Below are 15,338 nucleotides of genomic sequence, written 5' to 3' on the forward strand. Positions count from 1 at the left end.
TCCCTGTGTGTCTCCCATGCTGCTGAATCAGGGACTGTCTTAGTTTGCCAGGGCTGCTATAACAAAGCATCACAGATTTGGCTGAAGCAACAGAAATTTCTTGCCTCATGGATTTGGAGGCCAGAAGTCCAAAACCAGGGTGTGGTCAGGGTTCTGCTTCTTCTGAAGCATCCACAGCTCGAGCTCTGCCTCTGTCACATGGCCATCTCTCTCTGCATCTGTCTTCTCCTGACTCTGCATCCAAATTTCCTCTACTTATAAGGACTCTGGTCATCTTTGATTAAGGCTGACCCCAATTCAGTTTTGCCTCACCTTCACTGATAACATCTTCAAAACGCTTGTTGATAAATGGGTTCACACTCACAGGGCCAGGGGTTAAGACTTAACCATGTCTTAGTGGGGACATGAATCAATCCATAGCAGGGACTGTTGACAGATGATTGTCCCCTCCCCTAGACAGTGAGCTCCTCAAGAGCCCTGCTGGTTCTCTCGATGTTTGCACATGGAATGCCCAAAAGAGTCAGTGATCACGATAGGGGCTGACTGCACACTTAATGCTGAGTGAATGATTTAATGAATGTGCTGATCCTATTTGTAAAGGAGGACATTTGGAATGTGAAATCAGAAGGTGGTGGACACCTAACTTAGCCCCATCATTTCCACCAGATGAAATTAACCAAGTAATACACCTATCAAAAATTCCTTATAAACAGCAGACTGACCCTGCCTCCCAGATAAGTCAACTGCCCCAGGACATGAATGACTTACCTACAAATGCACATGGAGCTCGCCTTGGGGCTGTCCCTCTTCTCCCACACGCTGGCTTGGCCTCAGCCTACACTCTTCAGCTTTGAAGCAAAGCTTCACCAATTCCCAATTGCACTAAATAGCTCGTGGTGTTTATGTTCTTAGTGAAGATCTGGTGGGGGGGGCGGTGGGGGGGGGGATCTCCCAGAAAACCACAGAGTATCACACAGAGCACTTCACTAGCCCCAAGTGTATGTCACCCTCCCAGGAACACCTCCTTCTTGCAACACTGGGCCAGTTCCCCCTTCTGCCCTCAGCAAGCAAAGCATCTAGTCTCACACCCACTGCACAATGCCATTTGCTTTACGTTCGCACGTGTCTAGTCGTCTACACCACAGACACATGGGTTTCTAACTCTTGCTTGTTGGAAAAGTTAAATCCATTGTCTTCAACACGGCTTGATCCATCGTGCCCCTCAGTCATATGGGCACAGACTGAATCTTGTTGAATCCTCCATCCATTACATTGATGCCCAAGGTGGATCAGCGAATGGCCGCTTTGCCTGAGGCGTGCGAGGAATTCCACACTGCTGAGGCGTTCTTTCAGGTCCTGAGACCAGACTTCTTTTCTTACAGGGAAACCTTCCACCGGATTACCACATCAGTCTCATAGACATTGGGCTGGTGCTGGAGTACCTCATGGGAGGAGCTTACCGCTGCAACTACACCCGGAAAAGTTTCCGCACCCTTTACAACAATCTCTTCGGACCAAAGAGGGTAGAACTCAGTTAACATGGAATGTTCTGTGGTTCCTGGAAGCCCATTTGGTTCCGTGCCGTCCTTTCCAATAACTCGAACTGTTCAAAGCCAAACTCATTACCCCATCCCAAGCACACCTGCCCTTCCACCTCCTGTGGTTCTTAGGTGTGAGATCTCAGCTCAGGGGACCTCAGCAGGGGTCTTGGCTGGCACACCGAGTCATCCGGGCCAGCACAGCTCATCAGTTGTATCTGCGCCTCCTTTCCTCGTCCCCCGGAGCCTTCCTCCTGGGCGCCCTTGCTGCCTTCCCTGCCCTCTCTGGTCAGTCCCACCGCGGTAGCTCCCCAAATCCTCCAAAGCCAGGGACATGACTGTGCATTCCCTGCTCATAGTCCCCCAGGGCTTCTCCCTGCCTAAAGAATCACAGCCAGACCCATTATCACAGCATCTTAGTCTCTTCCTTCAGCCTCCCTCACCCCTTTGTGGGAGACCACACCCACCTCCCTCCCCTGGTGCCTCTGCTAAAATCAGATTTAACTACTGTGCCTGCCGCCTCTTTCCCCCATCAGTGGGTGGCAAGTCCAACTCAAAGGTTTTTCATGAAGATCGCGCCCACCTTCCCGCTCCCCTCTCCTCCAACTTAGAGCACTGTAGCTCTGCATCTGCATGTCTGTTACACAACTTCTCTGGTTTTACTGCCATTTATGTGTGTATCGTCTCCTCAACAGCCATCTGCTAATGGAAGCAGAGTTTCCATAGCAACGTGTTTTCCTTCCTTGGATATTGTCATTAATTATTAGTGACAGAAAGTAGTTTTGTGTCTATTATTATGTCTACTATTTTCATATTACTAATGCACTACTACTAGCATTAGCTTTCTAGTTACTATGACTAGTATTAGTTATCTGAGTAAATTGATTGTTTTCCCATCTTCATTTTGCAGCCGAAAGCTCTTAAACTGCTGGGAATGGAAGTAAGTAGGATTTATTTTCATGATTCTATGTTTTCTCCAACAAATATATGTGTTTCTTTTAGCTTTTTATTGTTTAAGACAAAATTGCATAAACCCACTACATTGCTCACCAAAGTTTACTCAGATGATTTAGCCAAATTACCTAAAAGAATCATATACATGGAAAAAAAGGGGCGGCAGTAAAAGCTACCCAATTCAATTCACAGTGTTAGCATAACCACAATTTCCAAAGCAGGCAAAGATTAAACAAAAAGCTGGAGAATAATGCCACTTCAATATGCAAAGATCATAAAAAATAGGAAGTGAAATTCAATAGAATATTTTAAAAGTCCTAAACAAGTAATTAAGATTGTTTAATGTTAGTAAGCCTCTATTATATTGTATCACTTCTGTAATCAAAGAAGTTACTTCACTAGGAAGACAATGATAAAATAAAAATACTTCCTATACATGATTAAAATATATGTATATCTTACAGGAATAGGAAACATTTACATTATTACATTTAAAATATCAAAGCACTAAACATAAAATTGTTTAAATAAGTAAATACCATAGCACCAAATATTAAGACTATTGTAAAGATTCTTCTCAAATAAATTCATGAGATAAATAGCATCCCAACTTCTGTATACATTCAGTGTAGAAGATTTTATTGTAATGTTCACAGTTGAGACTGACCTTTAGCACTGTTGCTTCATTGTGGGTTTTGTTACTATAAGTGTTATGTTATGGAGCTTCCCCTGATCTCCTATTATCTCAAAGTCTTGTGTCTGTGGGGTTTATCTGTTCTGTGAAGGTTCAGTAGAACTTGCCTGAGAAATAAATCTGGACACAGTCCTAATTTTTTAGGGGTATATACTGTACTACCTTTGTAATAATTTTTATAAATATGAATCCATTCAGGTTTTCTATTTTCTAGAGCCAACTTTGGTAATTTATTACTTTTCTAGAAAATAATTTGTTTCATTTACACTTTCAAGTTCATCAATACAAACTTTTACATGGTAGTCTAATTTTTTCCGTCTTCCCAATGTCTACAGTTGTATCCCATTTCTTGTTCCAATATTTAAGTTTATGTTATTTTTTTTTCCTACCCATACTTGCCTACATATTTCATTGGCAGGTTTGCTTTATCAAGCAGCTCTCTTTTTTATTTCTATTTTATTAATAGCTCCCTTTATTTTTATTTATTCCTTCCATACACTTTCTTTAGATTTTACTGTATTCTTTTTATTGATGCAACTTAAAAGTGAAGTTCATTCATTTTCGATCTTCTTTCTATTCTTACAAATGCATTAAACATATACCTGCTATTCCAACAAATGCATTAAATATATACAGTTTTCTCTGAGCATTGTTTTGATTAAGTAGAACCTTCATTGAAATTCATTTCTAAATAGTTTATAATTTCCTCTTTAATCCAAGAGTTATTTAGAAGTATACTATAAATTTTCCAGATACAGAGTTTTGTTTTTATAGTTACCTTGTTGCCATTAATTTCTAATTTTATTCCATGAATATAGACTGTATGCTTTCTTTTTGAGGAATTTGTCGAGATAGGAAATCTCAAAGGAATTAGGATTGATTTTTGTTAATGGTGTGCATGTGTGTGTTTGAAACGAATGTTTATATCCTGTTTGTTGGTAACAACTCTTTTTCTCTATCACATCAAACTTGTTAATTATGTTATTCAATTTGCTTCTATATTTACTAATTTCTTAAAGTTCATTTCAAAGTGAAATGTGTTTAGAGATTTTTACTGTGATTGTAAGATGTCTCAATTTCTCCTTATACTCCCAGTTCATATCCTTTGTGTTTTTATTGTGTTGTTTCTCATTTTCGTATTGATTTTTGGCAATCCTTTGCATTTAGGGGAATTAACCCCTTGTTTGTTATAGTCTCATTCTAGCAATCTTAAAATTATTTTAAAAGAATTTGCATACCATTAAATATTTCAGTATTATCTATTATAGAGAGGTAGGCTTCAAAGGACTTCTGTTTTATAACACTTCTTAAGCCATTAATTGATTTTATTATATGTTCTTGACAAAATGCTGTATTTATTTTTATATTTCTATAATGTCAATTTTTAACCTATATACACCAACCTCCCCTAAAATTACTGACTCACTGTAGTTTCACTGTAACAAAACCACATATGCCCAGAAAATTAGAACAAAAAAAAAAAAAAACATTTAAATCCAAGGCAAGATATTATACTTTCAATAAAAAATGTTATAACAACTCATTATGAGATAAAAAATTGAGTGAACATGTGACGGGAAATGGAGAACGTGCTCTGCCCAAGTGCCGACGCATTCCTGCTATTTTCATGTGGGCAGATTATTCAGACTTGGAACTGCAACTTTCTCATCTAAGGGAATGGGAGACTGTCACAAACTCTGAGCTGTTGGAAATAAAAGTAGATAACTGATGGGAAAGCTCTTTGCCAAACAGCAAACATCCATTTCTATTTGTATGTTTAGTGCTGAATTCCTACCCTGGAATAGTCTGAGTCCCTCATGTTTCCAGGTGTCTCCCACGTTTCCACTCCCAAGTCTCCCAATCATAAACTGTCTTTCTTTAGGATCCTGCTCCATTTTCAGAACTGTGCCTCGCAGTCCCTTCAGGAAATGGGAGATGTTTGCCTCCCATGTGTACCACACAAATGAAATAACAGTGCTCATTCAAAATTGTATGCTTGTTTTCTTAAAATAGCAGTAGGGAAACTTAAAGTGTATTTGTCTATCACCTTTTATACATTTTCCTATCAATTTGCAGTTCAGCTATGTCTGGCAAATGAGTGTTGCTATTCTGCTATGCTGGAAGACTTCCCCTGGGGAAACAAACTGGGCTCTGCCTCCTCCATCATCTCCCTGTATTTAGTTGTTGTTGTTTGTTTTTGCAGCATCTCCCCAGTTAATGGTCTCTGAAGAAAACTGTTAATCCAGGGATATGTCATTCCTAAAGTAGTACCTCTTTTCAGATCATTCAGTTTTATTTATTGTAATAAACATATGCATCTTTTCAAAAGAATTAATGCACTGAGTGGGAACTTGAGGTGTGCTTAAGGAATCTCTTTATTACCTCTGACAGCAAGATTTGTCTTTGTGGCAGTAGTTCTGAAGCCCTTTGTTGCACATCTATAGCTGAACCATGAAAAATATGTTTCCCCCCACTCAGGATGATGAGCCTCCAGCCAAAGGGAAGAAAAAGAAAAAGAAGAAAAAGGAGGAAGAGATTGACATCGACGTGGATGACCCTGCTGTGAGCCGTTTCCGGTACCCCTTCAATGAGCTGATGGTGTGGGCTGTACTGATGAAACGCCAGAGGATGGCCATCTTCCTCTGGCAGCGGGGCGAGGAGAGCATGGCCAAGGCCCTGGTGGCCTGCAAGCTCTACAAATCCATGGCCCACGAGTCCTCCGAGAGCGAGCTGGTGGATGACATCTCCCAGGATCTGGACAGCAATTCGAAGTTAGTGTCTGGAGGGAATTGAAGAACCAGAAGAGAATCTTGTCCTGAGTGCTTGTCCATTTGTGGGGTGGGGTGGCAAATGGACAAGCACTCAGAACAAGTTTCTCTTCTTGTTATGTTGAATGCTTGTTCAGAAATCCCTTGGCCCACCATGGCGAGATCTTTCTTTCTGTTTCTCTGAGGTGGTTCTGGTCCAAAATGTCTGGATTGTCATTGTTTTTCATTCACTGCCTTCTCTTTCAAATTATTAAAATAATTTTAATGCAAACACAGGTAAATGAATTTTCATGAGGAAATGCACACTAAAGAGGACAACTTTACAGACACATGAACTTGAGTCATATACAGTTAACTCTGCCAGCATCTAACATTGTTTTCTGAATCACACTGCATTCATATTGGACTTGATGGTTTCTAAAATTACTAGCCAATTTTTAAATGTTAGGAATTCAATGCTATCTAAAAATAGGAAGGTGTTCACCTACTTCAGTGGGATGTGTCGATGCTGTCCCTCAACTTCTTAGAGAACTAACATGATATTTCACCTTTGAAATTTTACCTCCACAGTCTACCCCTCTTCCCCCAAGGGTAGCCACTATTCTGACTTTCAACCCCAAAGCTGCCGGTTTTGAACTCAACTTTGCTGTCTTCTCTGTCTGCCTCCTCATTCTGTCAGTTCCTCAAGGGAAGATATTTTGTCTTCTCATCTCTGTGCTCCAGGGCCTGAGGTGCAGGTTTTGGAGTCAACCTAAAGTTCCATTTGCAGAAAAAACAGTCCTGCACCAGAGTCAGCCCCGACCTGGCTAAGCACGGAGCTCCCACCCCTGGCAGGACCTCCAGTAGCCAAGAACATACCCCACAAGCTTCCTGTTTGCAGAGGATGTCACAGCCCCTTCCAGCCAAGGATTCTCCATCCTGCGGCCCTGTAACATGCAGGCATGTCTATCTAGTGAAGAGCTTGTGATCACTCTGCTTCACCAATGATTCAATTTCTTTTCCTCCAGAGACTTTGGGCAACTTGCTGTGGAGTTGCTAGACCAGTCCTATAAGCATGATGAACAGATTGCCATGAAACTTCTGACCTATGAGCTGAAAAACTGGAGCAATTCTACTTGCCTCAAACTGGCTGTCGCAGCCAAACATCGAGACTTTATAGCTCACACCTGCAGCCAGATGTTATTGACTGATATGTGGATGGGGAGGCTACGAATGAGGAAAAACCCTGGTCTAAAGGTATGCATGGCACAGTTGTTTGACTAGCAGGAATGACAATGATATTTAGCACCTGTTGGTCACCTCCTCTCTGCAAGGCTGAGCCAAGCACTTACTGTGATTGTTTCATTTATTCCTCTTCACATCCCCCTGTGGAAGATGGCTATGACATTCCTTATTTTACAGATGAGGAACCTAAAGATTTGAGGTTAAGTAACTTGCCTAAGATCTTAGTTGGTAATGCCAGAATCTGATCAACCACCACACTTAGCTTGCAGTGCACCATGGTCATGAAATTTTGAGCACAGTCAATGTTAAAATGGAGCCGATCTTAACTAATCATGCATCTTTGGACAGAGCACACCCTCCCCCTTTAAAACAAAGAATTGAACTATATGTCTGTAGATTCCCTTACAATTCTAAAATTGGGTGATATTGCTTTAACTGTGATATTTTAATTACATGGAGATTATGAGACGCTATGAAGCTTTGAAAAGATTTGAAAATGATGTAGTGGAGAGAAAATTGTAGTGGGATCAAATTCCAGCTCTGCTGTTTACCACTGTTAACTACTAAATTATATTAGGAAGAGATTCTAATCTTCAGGAAACCCAGCTATGAAATGGTAATAATTATATACTTATCTCATAAAAGTAATACATGTCATACTTTGTAGTATAGTGTCTGGCACAGTTTCCTAAAAATATCAACATTATGCCTAACTGTCCAATTCTATATAATGTACTAAGCTGATATGATGCATAATTCTATATGTTAATAAATAGTTTTCAGAATGCAAGTATAAAAAGAAGATCCTAAAGCTTTTAAAGAAAACATCACAGGTCACATACAAAAGAATAAGCACCAAATTGACATCAGGCTTTCCATCAATAATACTGAAATCTAGAAGACAGTGGAACAAGGCCTTCACAGTTCTGAAGGTAAAACATTTGGAATCTGGAAATTTTTTACTCAGTCCAACTATTTAAAAACATGAATATAGAATATTTACTTAAGAAAGGCAAAAATTCAAACTATATATTCCCTATCCAGAAAAATTACTTCAGCAGGTGTTCTGGTTTGCTAATGCTGCCATTATGCAAAATACCAGAAATGGATTGGCTTTTATAAAGGGGGTTTATTTGGTTACAAATTTACAGTCCTAAGGCCATAAAAGTGTCCAAATTAAGGCATCAACAAGAGGACACCTTCAGTGAAGGAAGGCTAATGGTGTCTGGAACACCTCTGTCAGCTGGGAAGGCATATGGCTGGTGTCTGCTGGTTCTTTGCTCCTGGGTTGTGTTTCAAAATGGCTTTCTCCAAAATGTGTCTCTCAGCTTCTCTCTCTCAGACTCTATACATCCTTGCTTGGGCTTCTGTCTCTCTAAGCTTCTCTGCCTCAGCTCCTATACATCTTTGCTTGTTCTCCCAGGGTGTTTGTCTCTAAACATCTGGGGGTCTTCTCTTAGCTTAGCATCTCCAATGTCTTTCTGTCTTTGTGTCTAAGCGTCTCCAAGCATTAGCATCTGTGTTGCTCTTGAGCTGTCTTAAGTACTACAGTGAACTAATCAAGACCCACCTGGAATGGGCAGGGTCACATCTCCATGGAAACACTCAATCAAAAGGTTGTAACCAAAAGTTTGGGTTAAAAGATCATGGCTCTTCTGGGGTCCCTATAGCTTCAAACCAGCACAGTAGGTATTCCAGCAGCAGAAGGATGAAAATTACAAGATGAAAAGGTGATATGGAATGCAAAAACAAGCCCCAAGTTTTAAAATCCCTATATGAGAGCTGTGCAGCAGGATGAAAATGCAATAAGACTAAATGAATACAAGAAGTCAGTGGGATCCAAGAAGAAAGTACTCAAGAAGAATAGAAATTATTCAATAAATAGATAGAATGTAGCTAAGAAGCTAAAAAATATCAGGAATATGATTTGGAAAAACAAAAACAGCTTATAATCCTTGTTTTAGTTTCCTTGGCTGCTCAAGCAAATACCATGTAATGGGTTGGTGTAAACAATGGGAATTTATTAGCTCAAGGTTTTGAGGCTAAGAGAAAGTCCAAATCAACCCATGATCAAGTGATGCTTTCTTCCCCAAGACTGGCATTCTGGGTCTGGCTGCTGGCAATCCTTGGTCCTTGCCTCCCCTGTCACATGGTGATGCACATGACAGCCTCTTCGGACTGCTCCATTCTCTTCCAGTTTCCACTGAATTTCAGCTTCTTGCTTCCCATGGCTTTCCCTCTGTCTGAATTTCATTCTCCTTATAAAGGACTCCAGTAATAGGATTAAGACCCATTCTAATGGAGATGGGCCACACCTTAATTGAAGTAACCTTATCAAAAAGTCCTACTTACAATGGTTTCACCCCCACAGGAATGGATTAAGTTTAAGAACATGCTTTTCTGGGGTACGTACTGCTCCAATCCACCACAAGCCTTAAGAAAAAAGTAGAAGGAGAATCATAAATCCCAGGAAGAACAAAAAACTGCACATGAAAACTTAAGACCAAGTTATGACTAAAATTAAAAATTGGAATGATATTGCGTAATTGATAGAGTGTTGGAAAGAAGATCATTTGACCTTTGATACCAGGATTATGTTCTTTTAGGTGGCACTGGAATCCTACATTAGAATTATAATCATAGCACACCATGTGGCAGTGCATAAAAAATTATACAATAATAAAATGTAAATGCTTTCCATCATTTTTCAGCTTTCAAGTAATCTTACAGACAAAGAATTGAAGACTTAAACATTCCTGAACAGAATACCAATGTCATCAAGCATAAAAATAAAAAAGCAAAGGTACAGCAGAACATTGGGAGGGGGAAAGAAGAAGAGGTGAAAACTATAATATCCTCATAGTAGAAAGTGGGGAATCAAGAGACTATCAAATGTTGTTGGAACAAATATAGAGACTTCAGTTTATTATGTGAAACTACAAAGGTAACTGAAAACACTGATGTGCTATTAAAAATGGGGAGTAAGAGGAGCATGGGATGAAGTGAGACAAAGACTTATCTAAGATAATAAGATGTAAGTAGGTTATATTTAAGTAATAAAGAAATGTCAATGTAAGACACTGCTTATATTTTAAGATACGGAAGTATCCAGAAATAAAAACAGAAATAGCTTAAAGTGATTTCTCAAACAGTAATTCAAAAAATGTCTCCCAAAGAAAATTTATATGAAGCTACATATTTAAAAAACACACTGTGAAAGTGAGCATACTGACTTAGAACAACCAACATCAAGACAAAATTTAGTTACATTACTGGATTTTAAAGAAAAAGATAAAAATCTTTGGGCATTTAGCCAAAAGGAACAAGTGATTTACAAGAGAAAGAAAATTAGATTATCATCAATAGCAATAATTTATGTCAGAAAAAAATGTCATGTTTAAGATCCTTGCAGATAGAAAATATGAGGCAAGGATTTCATATCCAGCAAAAGTGACTGTCACATATAAGGGACACACACACAAGCTGCTTCTAACATGCAAGAACTCAGGGAAATCTTGCTCCTGTGAGTCCTTTCTGAAGATTCAATTATAGTACAAGCTTCCAACAATGAAAACGACCACAGAGGCATCAACCTAAGCACTTATGATGAGTAACAAATGTATATTTACTCACAGTGCTAAGACTAGATGAGGGTTAAAGGGGAGAAAGTTGAGTATGTAACAGTTTTATGATCTGATCATGTAGATATGATACAACCTTTAAAATGGGGGGAGAATGGGGAGTATCTATGAAAAATTTAACTGTTAAATAATAATAATGCTAGTAGTATTAACACTTATTCTGAAACTGTAAAATAAAGCAAATGAGTAACTATGGGATATTTTAATTCTATCATCTTCAATTTCCTTCAAGGGGATAAGTAGAAAGCATATACTCCCAAATTTAATTGGAAATATCAATAGGAACTCATTCCTAACTCCAACCAATGAAAAGTCTGAGGAACAATTAGACCTACTCTGTAGCAATGACATCCCTCATCCCCAGACTTGTCTTGAAACACCATTTCCCACTAATTGGAGCAAGTGCATCTTGGAGAAACGGCTGACTCCAGATCTGGAGCTGGAAATGTATGAGATGAGCTTGGAACATCTGTACACACCAGATGAGCAAAGACGCTATCAAAGGCCACTAGAGTCAAATCAAAAGGGCACAGAAGGCAACCTGAAGAGCTTTCGCTGGCCAAACATGTGGCAGTTTGAGTTTCAACAGTATTATTGATGGCAAATATGTTTTTAAAACTATAAAGTATGTTTTAAAACATGTTTAAAATCTCAAATATGCTTAAATCCTTGAGTTCATAGCAATCTTTTAAGAAAAATTATCAGTCACATTGAGTGGATGATAGGAAAACAATTCATTGTCTTGAAAATTGGTAAATAAAGGGAAAGAAATGAGCATTTATACTGAAGTTTCTGTATGAACTATACCATTTGATAACCACCTGTTGGGGGGGGGTTCTCTTTGTAAAATTATTTTAACTAATAAATGAAAAAGAAATGATAGAAGTAGAATATCACCATTTTGAAATAGCCAGTGAATCAATAAATCTGGTATAGAGCATAAATGGCTGGTAACATCAACAAAAGTTTCAGTCTGCCACCCGATGAGGGAACACACCATCTACACTCTTGCCTGAGTCTCATCAATCCTTGGCATCCTCCTGCCAATTGGCAGGAAGCGTGTTAAACTGCACCTGAGCTTGCAATCACCAAAATCTATTCTGTGGGAAACTGCAGGTCCAAATCCTCAGGATCTTCAACAAAGCTGTAAGCAAGCCTGTATATTAAAAAAAGAATTAAAAGCCATATCAAAAAGATGTGTAAAGGGCAAGTCTAGGTTGCAGTTGTCTAGAGCAGCACTATCCAATAGAAATATAATGGCACATATGTAATTTTAACTTTTCTATACCCACATTATAAAAAGTAAAAAGAATCAGTTGAAATTAATTTTAATAATATATTTTACTTAATATATGTAATATCTTCATTTCAACATGTTGTCAATATGAAAAAAATATTAGTTAGATATATATTTTTTCATACTAAGTCTTTCAAATCTGGGAGATACTTTACACTTACAGCACATCTCAGTTTGGACTAGCCACATTTCCAATGCTCAACAGCCACATAGAGCTTGCAGCTACTGTTTTGGACAATGCATCTAGGGATGCACTCTGGGATGATAAAACTATAAAAGAATGGAGGGCTTGGTTACTTAAAAGTCAGGGTGGTGTTTCCTTTTTGAAGGAGGATGTTCGCATGGGGACAGAGCAGGTGGAAGGGCTTCTAGGGTGGCTGAAAATACTCAACTTTATTACCTGGCTTTGATTTCAAGGATGCCCACCTTTATAATAATTCATTAATCTATGCCTACTCAAATTTTCAACTACGTGTTTGTAGTACTTTAATTTCAAAAATACTGATAAATAAAATGCAGAAGAGACAAGGAGCATCTAATTATTAAGCTGCTATCATTTCATTCTTTTTTTTCTTTTTTTTATTAAATTCAGTTTTATTGAAATACATTCACACACCATACAATCATCCATGATATACAATCCACTGTCCACAGTATGATAACATAGTTACGCATTCATCACCACAATCTATCTCTGAACATTTTCCTTACATCAGAAAGAACCAGAACAAGAATAAAAAATAAAAGTGAAAAAAGAACACCCAAATCATCCCCCCATCCCACCCCATTTGTCCTTTAGTTTTTATCCCCATTCCTCCACTCATCCATACACTAGATAAAGGGGGTGTGATCCACAAGGTCTTCACAATCACACTGTCACCCCTTGTAATCTACATTATTATATAATTGTCTTCAGGAGTCCAGACTGCTGGGTTGGAGTTTGGTAGTTTCAGGTATTTACTTCTAGCTATTCCAATACATTAAAACCTAAGAGGTGTTATCTATATAGTGCATAAGAATGTCCACCAGAGTGACCTCTCGACTCCATTTGAAATCTCTCAGCCACTGAAATATTTCGTCTCATTTTGCATCCCCGTTTTGGTCAAGAAGATACTCTCAGTCCCATGGTGCCGGGTCCAGATTCATCCCCGGGGAGTCATATCCTGCATTGCCAGGGAGATTTACACCCCTGGGAGTCGGGTCCCACGTAGTGGGGAGGGCAGTGAGTTCACCTGTCGAGGTTGCTCAGTTAGAGAGAGAGAGGGCCACATCTGAGCAACAAAGAGGTACTCAGGGGGAGACTCTTAGGCACAATTATATGCAAGTTTAGCCTTTCCTTTGCAGTGATGATCTTCATAAGGGCAAGTCCCATGATAAGGGCTCAGCACATCAAACTGCCAGTCCCAGTGTTTGTGACAGTATCAACACCAGTCCAGGTGAGGAAGTCCAACACTTCTGCACCTTCCCCCAGCTCCTCAGGGCTGGGGGGTGGAGGCTGTAAATATATTCTTTATTATCTGCCCAAATTACTTTGGGATGTGTCACTATTTCACTCTACCCTATACTAACCTACTGTATCTCACTTCCTATTCAAAGTTCCATGTAATTGTGGTGTTGGAACAAACCGACTGTAGAGTTGTACTGTTTAGAAAATATAGATCCTGTACCAAATACACATCTCTTCCCTTGGTCTCATATGGAAGTTGAAGTTTTAAAACACAGTCAGTTTCAACCTTTACCCTTTGGCCCAGTTTGCCCAGGTCTTAACCGGACCTGCTTCATTCATATCACTAATTGAAGTCTGGGCTCTTTTTCAGCATTTTTTTTTTTAACAGTGGCTGTACACGCTAATACTGACATTCATATCTGCCAAGCTCTAGCTCTGAGTTTCAGGTGTCTCAGAGATATGCATTGTTCCAGAGACCAATCAGGTTATACGCTAGGGGATCAGCATCTCAAAGTTTAGAGATAGGCCTTACAATTCAGGGATAGAGTTAACTGCTGTAAGAGCTTACAATCTAGGGACTATTACAATTATTGTGTCCACGTTAGGCTATGTTCTGAGATTCAATTCTGAGTTTACACATTGTAGTTAGTCCATATTGGTGAGGCATCATCCCTCTCACCATGTTTTCTCCAACACTTTTACTCCTATATATATATTTTCCTACAGTTTTATAGAGTTATATTCACATACCATACATTTATCCACAGTGTACAATCAGTTGTTCATGGTATCATCATAAAGTTGTACATTTATCACCGCAATCAGCACTTGAACATACTGATTACTATAAGAAAAATTGTTGTTTTTTTTTTTTAGCAATAAGAAAAAATGATAAAAAGAAAAATAACATGTCATACAATACAATATACTACTAAGGACAGCAAATAACACCACTAACAAGAATCCCATATTACTCCCCTATATCCCCCTCTCATATACATTTAGCATTGGCATATTGCCTTTCTTACATTTAATGGAGGTATATTACAATGTTACTGTTGACCATACACTCCAGTTTGCTTTGATTATGTTTTTTCCTGAATACCATCCCTTCATTTCATTCTTTTTAAATGTAATGCTTCTTTTTAATAATATATACCCCAAAAGATATTTTAAGCCTCAGATTTCCTTTGAATCATTTATAAATTTGCACAGAAAACATTTAGAACAGAGATTTTTTTGGATTGTTCTTTTTAATTTCATTTCTTGAAGAGGTAATATGAAATGAACATGGTTCAATAATCAGAAAACATATTAAAAAGCATAAGTGACAGGACTCCCTATCACTCCTGTTCCCCCATCTGTGTTGATTTCCCCCAGTGGTAACCACTGATATTTGTTTCTTGTGTATCCTTCTATATATAAAGCTAAGGTGAATAAATATTCTCATTATTTTCTCTTTTTCACAGGAGTTGGCACACTTAATCTTAGAAATCTTTCCACATCATTCTCCAAGTGGATTGTATTCATTATTCAGATGGACCGTCATTTATTTAGCCAAATCCACCCCACCCTCCCCCACTCCCCTATCTTGTGGTATCACAGTCACTGATAAAATGAATACTCTTGGACATATAACACTTCTCAAATATCAGTTAGATAAATGTCCACAAGTGGAGTTGGTGGCTCAGAGGGTATATCACTTACAATTTCAATAGGTTTTACCAAATTGTCCTCAGTAGAGTTTGCACTAATTTACACTTCTGGCAATAGTG

At 38.7% G+C, this 15,338-nt stretch overlaps 1 protein-coding gene across 1 annotated transcript in view; it reads left to right on the forward strand.

The window, feature by feature from the left end:
* Positions 1–15,338, forward strand: part of TRPM1 (transient receptor potential cation channel subfamily M member 1) — a 101,657-nt gene that overhangs the window by 37,634 nt on the left and 48,685 nt on the right. Inside the window, exons 12-15 of the mRNA XM_037832863.1 lie at positions 1,383–1,523; positions 2,449–2,478; positions 5,665–5,957; positions 6,962–7,190. Coding sequence (XP_037688791.1) covers positions 1,383–1,523; positions 2,449–2,478; positions 5,665–5,957; positions 6,962–7,190 — 693 coding nt within the window. The remainder of the gene's footprint in view (positions 1–1,382; positions 1,524–2,448; positions 2,479–5,664; positions 5,958–6,961; positions 7,191–15,338) is intronic.

Source organism: Choloepus didactylus, chromosome 4 (genome assembly GCF_015220235.1).
Source record: "Choloepus didactylus isolate mChoDid1 chromosome 4, mChoDid1.pri, whole genome shotgun sequence".
Lineage (NCBI taxonomy): Eukaryota > Metazoa > Chordata > Mammalia > Pilosa > Megalonychidae > Choloepus > Choloepus didactylus.